This window comes from Melampsora larici-populina (assembly GCF_000204055.1).
Source record: "Melampsora larici-populina 98AG31 unplaced genomic scaffold MELLAscaffold_41, whole genome shotgun sequence".
In the NCBI taxonomy this organism is placed as follows: domain Eukaryota; kingdom Fungi; phylum Basidiomycota; class Pucciniomycetes; order Pucciniales; family Melampsoraceae; genus Melampsora; species Melampsora laricis-populina.
The window spans coordinates 300,898-306,897 of record NW_006768805.1 but is presented as its reverse complement, the minus strand read 5'-3'; the positions used below and the strand labels follow the sequence as shown (position 1 = coordinate 306,897).

At 38.0% G+C, this 6,000-nt stretch overlaps 2 protein-coding genes across 2 annotated transcripts; one reads left to right on the top strand and one right to left on the bottom strand.

Annotated features, from left to right (window-relative positions):
* Positions 1-367: 367 nt before the first annotated feature.
* On the bottom strand, positions 368-1,927 carry MELLADRAFT_110055 (uncharacterized protein; the record flags this gene model as incomplete). The annotated part of the gene is made up of 4 exons (XM_007414102.1): positions 368-549; positions 630-867; positions 1,281-1,825; positions 1,891-1,927. 4 exons carry the CDS (start codon positions 1,925-1,927, stop codon positions 368-370), a joined length of 1,002 nt encoding a protein of 333 aa, XP_007414164.1.
* A 1,710-nt stretch (positions 1,928-3,637) lies between these two features.
* On the top strand, positions 3,638-5,591 carry MELLADRAFT_110054 (uncharacterized protein; the record flags this gene model as incomplete). The annotated part of the gene is made up of 10 exons (XM_007414200.1): positions 3,638-3,843; positions 3,922-3,981; positions 4,090-4,220; positions 4,430-4,444; positions 4,647-4,768; positions 4,847-4,932; positions 5,040-5,163; positions 5,234-5,326; positions 5,406-5,495; positions 5,583-5,591. 10 exons carry the CDS (start codon positions 3,638-3,640, stop codon positions 5,589-5,591), a joined length of 936 nt encoding a protein of 311 aa, XP_007414262.1.
* Positions 5,592-6,000: the final 409 nt, after the last annotated feature.

Sequence of the window (6,000 nt, the reverse complement as noted above, 5' to 3'; positions counted from 1 at the left end):
GTCACAGACATTGTCTCAGTCCGTATCGATCATCAGTACTCAATCCTGATCTAATCAACAAATGGAATCAAGGTAGGATCTTCGCTTTAAGACACCAATTAAATTTGGGAAACATCGTATTAGTCAATCATTGAATAAGCACAAACCACACCAAAAGTATTCAGACAATTAAAGACACCAGGTTGTAAAAGATAGGAAACAATAGAATTTCTTTTGAAAAAGTAACAAGATCGATAACCATAATAGAGGTCGCTTCAGTGGGAGCGAAGACATGGAAACCATGACAAATGGGATCAGAATGAGGTGTGAAACCGACAATGACAATTGTATTTTTGTAAATAAAGCAGCACTCTGAGGGTTTGTCATCTCAAGACATGATTTCGATGTTGTCTGAGGTCAACGTTCTGTCTACAAAATCATCTTCCAAACCATCTTCCAACTCTTCTTCAAAATCCTCTTTGAAATCTCCTTCAGAACCTGAGCGGGTCATATCAATGATCTTCGGATCTTGAAGGGATGGATCGATGTGAGCGTGTTGTCCTGCACCCGCTAGAAATGGAAATGAAGACAAACAATATGTTATTCACGGTAAGTTGAGGTGATTCGATTGCCGTGGATACCAAACTCACCTTGGTTGGAGGTGGAAGTGGATTGTGCAACACCTGAATTGTCTGGAAGACTCGGTCTGCCAGAATGGATTGCCTTTGATTTTTTGTTGGCCAAAGAAGGACCACTAATCCTGCGTTTCAGATTGGAAGTGTCCGCATCTTTGGAAGTCGATTTGTCACCACGACATTTGGATTTCTTCATTATCTCGCGGTAAGCTTGAGAATTAGGAGGCATATCCAAAGTCGCAGTTCCATCGATCTAGCCGACACAGATAAATGAGCTAAAATTGAACATATAGAGAAATTTAGGAATACTGACAATTGCTTTTGCCCAGATATGTGCGCCTTGCAGTGAAAAATTATAACGGAAGGTTGGGTCCCAGGGGGCTCTCAAAATTTCGCCACCATCGCCACCCGGACCAATCTGGCTATGACGGTGGATGAGCTTGTCCACGAGCTCCCAAGAGTTCCGTTCATCTTGATGTTCCTGGAAATACAAACAAGGTCTTTCGATCAGCTCTGCCAAGAGAAGATTTTGAAGCTAGGCACACCTTGATCTCCAAAGGCGTTAAAGTCTTCTTGTTTAAAAGTCAATCAGTGGCTGAAACCTGATGAAATTGAAACAATCAACTTGGGAGCGCTTCTTAATCAACATAGAAAAACAAAACTAACCGCGGCCAATTCACGCTTCTTTTGAGCATCACTAGGGGTACTGATGGTAAGGTCTCCAATTTTGGTTTTGGACCTATCGATTGTGTCCACAAGTTCCTGCCACTCTGTGTACGAACTGAGGGTGAATGGGGTCTTTCCAACCTTGACTTTCCATATCAACTCCTTGGCCATCTCCCCAGTCAGAATGACCTCGTTCATCCCCTCTCGCATTTCCCCAATCACGTTGCCACACAAAACCTTGAATTCATTCAGACTCTTACCTATAAGACAGGCACGTACAAATTTGCCTTTTCCGGTCGGAAGGTTGTTAGAATTGATGACTGTAAAGGTCTTCTTTGGTTTAGACTTTGTGGATCCTCCAATGCGGACTTGTGGCTCGTCCGGCTCGTCCTCAAAAGCAATCTTGAACTCAACATTGATTTTGACCTCATGGGTTTTATCAAATTGCACTCGTGCTGGAGAACCGGGTTTGGGAAGCAAATTCCCTCCAGCTTGGCGAGCTGGGGCATCTGGTCCATCGTGAATAAGTGGAGGGTCCTCAAAGACTAGTGAAGAGGTATGTTAGTGGAAGGCAAGGGAGATAGTGGCTGAAAGATAGAAATATGCTCACGTGAATTCATCCAACCTTGTTCTTGATTCAAAGACATAATGATCACGTTGATGGAAAGTATTCCAAATAGCTACAAATAGAGGAGTTGAGTCAGACACGAAGGATGATGATTGAAATGTTTTTGAGAGGTCAATTGAGAAAAGAGTCAACAAACAGTGATCACTTGGAAGGTGCGGAGAGAGAAATCACGTCCAGAGGCGGATGGGAAAGGTGATTCGATGTCTCTTGAAGAGGGATATTGATCACCAGAGCTTGAGGCAGGTACGTCCTCCCAGACACTTCGAGCAAGAGTGAAAAGGGGGATGGAATCAGACATTCCATCCCCAAGGGTTGATTTGGGGTTCTCTTCCATGCATGAGCTTGACGAGAGCTTGCCTTATGGCAGATAGTGGGTGTGGTGTGACAGTCGAACGACCGGAAGAAGGCCTGCAAATAGCTGCAAATCCACTAGTGCCCGTTAAGATTGTAACGGGCGCGGCGAACGCGCAAAATATGCTTACTTAAGCTTAAGTGCATGTAAAGTCTTTAAGCTGGGTTGTGCCACTTTTATCAAATTTTTCTGCTGCGGGGATCACTTTTCTCAAAAAAAAATTGCAACCTTTCATGAAACGGCTGTAATTTGAATCAAATATGCACTGGAAAGATTGACGGTACATAGACCTCAGCGGGCATGGATCCCGGGCGCGACTGGATGGCCCATGTGAGTTGTCCACGTCAAGAGTGGCCTCATGTGGTTCTCCACAGTCCATAGATCCTTCCGTATAAATTCCTCATGATGATTAAAAATCAAGGCTGGCATTCAAGGTGTGACTTACTCCATGCTGAGCTGAGCTGACTTTATCAAACAATCACATTCCGCAAGTCGGAAAAAAACGAACCTCTTGGTTAAAGGTCTCTTCTTGGGTCTTGGCTGCTTGAAGTGCGCGTGGCTCATAAGACAAGCCCCGGAACGATCAAACTAGAGCATCACTCACCGTCAAAAGGCTACAAAGTCGCTTGTATCCTGATTCCTCGTATCCTCGTACCTTTTGCAACGAAGCCGTAGCTGGGGTAGACTTCATTCCATCAAACTTGTATTTTCTAAAAGGGTATCTCAACGAGTTTCAAGCTTTGAAGTTTTGAAACAGTTTGATCAATTATCCAATCCTTCGAAGAACGCGCCTTGTGCAGTCGAATTGGACAAAGATCATTTATGCATTTCTTTGTGACCTAACTAACCACCGCATTTATGAATAGGAAATTGTAAGAAAAAATCCATCCACTCAGGAATCAGGATCAACAAGTCCACTTTCTTATGTTCAATCTGAGATTCAAGGGGTAAAAGAGGGAGGCTTTTTTTGTTTATTGAAAAAAGCCTCTCTCTCTCTCTGTTCAAATCAACCCGTTTGTTTCTCTTAATTGCTTTCTTCCTAAACCTTCTGAAATGTTGTATACAATTCGATTCATGATGTTTCAGTTATATGTACAACCACCATTCGTCTTTTGCAATCTTCTGCTTCCAACGATCGTTTAAAACTTCTTTCATCAAACAAGTCATGAATTCTTGAACATCTTTAACTATTCTCATCATCACTTTTTACATCAACTTGGTTCAACAACACTTTCATTTTCACTTGCCAAAGTCCGAACCATCAAAACGAACATCAAAAACGCTGAACCATTTAAAAAAACCCTTAGCACAACGCAATTCTTTTTCTACCTTTTACCTTTTTCGCTTTCTTCAAAAATTTAATAGAAAAAAATCAAAATGAAACTTTTCACTCTTTCAATCTTACTAATCTTTTCTTACGTAAAAGTTTTGATTGCATTAGAAACTAAAACCACAACACCTATTCGACGATTGATTTCTATTCGTGATCATTATCGTGATGAATTAAGAAAAAGACAAGAAGATCAAATCGAAAGTCAAAGTCAAGTTCATAGACATACTCCATATGCTGATCATCCAGATTGGTACATTTGTTTTTTTGCAATTATTAAGACAAAAGGATTTAAAGCTGATTGGATTTGGATGGAAAAAACTTCATTTAGGTTTTATCTTAATGATCAAGAATGGTATAAAATCGATCCAACTCAACAAGACCACATGCGGTAAGAAACCCCCATGACCAATCTATTCTCATTTTTCCCTTTGCCTACACCCAGCTAAGGAAATAAAAGCACTAATGGTTCACAAAATTTTGTTTTTTTAACTTTTAGGTTTCATGCTTATTTAGCCATGTCAGTTTATGGTGATTTCATGAGTACTTGTTCACAAACCTTTCTTAAAGGGTTTACAGTCTTACAAACTTTTGAAGGAGGTTATATTGCACATATTCCAGAAATGGCGAGTCTCTTACTCTATCAATTTGATGCATTTTCTTTTCTAAATTTTTGGTTTTTCTTTTGGATTGGATTGGTTTAGGTGAAGATTGTAATTGTCTTTAAAGGTAATGGGTTAGTACCTTTTCTTTTCTTTTCTTGGTGTGGTCTTGAATCTTCAAAAAACGAATCCTGATTGAGTTTACTAATTTTATAACATTTTCTAATTTGAATTTAGGGGATACGATCAAATGTAAGTGATATTGGTGATCCATAAACGAACTAGAAATGTTAATTGATCATAGTTGGATTTGATCAACCACAAACCAAAAAAAGTGATTGGACTCCCACAACACGTTAGTTTTGATTCCCTAAACTTACCTTTCATCTTACTACCCTCAATCTTTCGAAACCCAAACATATTAACCTAATTCGTTTTTTGTTGAAAACATTAGTCGAAGATATCGTATCAGGTTGTTCAGGTTGTCAAGTTGCAAAAGGAATCAAAGAATTATATTTAAGCATCAGATCATCCACCAATGATTTTTCAATAGCTAAACAAGCTGTTGCTCAAACTGTCAGTTTGATCATCTTTCAAATCAAACCGTACGAAATTTAATGATACTTGAGTTAATCTTGGGGATTGGATCAATAGGGATTACTTTTTTCTGTTACGGGTCATGGGATTGGTGGATCGATTGCTGCACTTGCTGGTATGGATTTAGGAGCTCGTAATTATGTGTAAGAGTTTTGATTAGAAAGAGAAAAATCACTTTTCGAAAACTTTGGATGTGATAGAATGATCTGATTGAAACTGATGTTGAATTCGAATTTGTTTTTTTTGCTAGACATTACTCTCATAACTTTGGTATGCCTAGAACTTTCAACATGGCAGCTGTGATGAAATACGATAACCTGTTTCAAGTCTTGGCTGGTCAAAGTGTAGTAGCTCGTAATGATTTCTCAGTTCATGTAAGTAAAACCATTCACACCGATTTTTTCACAATTGATGACTTAGGGTTTGATTTGGGTGTTTTTATAGATCGTACCACTTGGTGCTTTAGTTCATGTAGGTTCAAAAGCTCATATCACTGGTGATCGAACTCAATGGTTACAAAACTGTTTTGGTGATAATGTTGGTGAACTTTTATAATTTTTAAATCTAAAATTCATCATCTCTTCTTACATTTTTGTTATTTTTTTGAAATGTCTAGGAGGATCCAACTTGTTTAGGGGACGGTAGTAGTCAAGTAGATCATAAATATTATTTCACTCCTTTAGGTCAATGTGGTAGTGCTAACAAGGTAAAGTAATCCACATAAATTCATTCTTTCAATTTTATGGAAATTGAAAAAACTTTAAACTAATTACCATTTTTTTTGAATTCTTAGGGATTTTAATATAAGAAGAAGAAAATCTTAATAATCATGAAAAAAAAGTATTAAAACAAATAATTCAAGTAATCAAAAAGTGAAACCCAAAATCTTCATCTTTTCTTTAAATTTTTAATTTCTGGATGATTTTTTTCTTCTTTGATTCTTTATAAATCTGTTTTTGAAGAAATTTTTTTTTTGCTTCTGCTTCTTGGAAATTCCTTTTCTATTTTCCTGGACGATAGATTTTTTTTTGAAGAAAAAAGAAAAGCTTATCTGTTGTTATAAAACTTACCATGAGATTTTTTTAAAACAAACAAACACAAACAACTGGGTTGCCTCTCTTTTCAACCTTTTTTTGTCTTTAGTATAGCATATGATATGCACTACCAAACTTACATTAATCTTTTCAGATTATCAACTTGATCAACTTCAT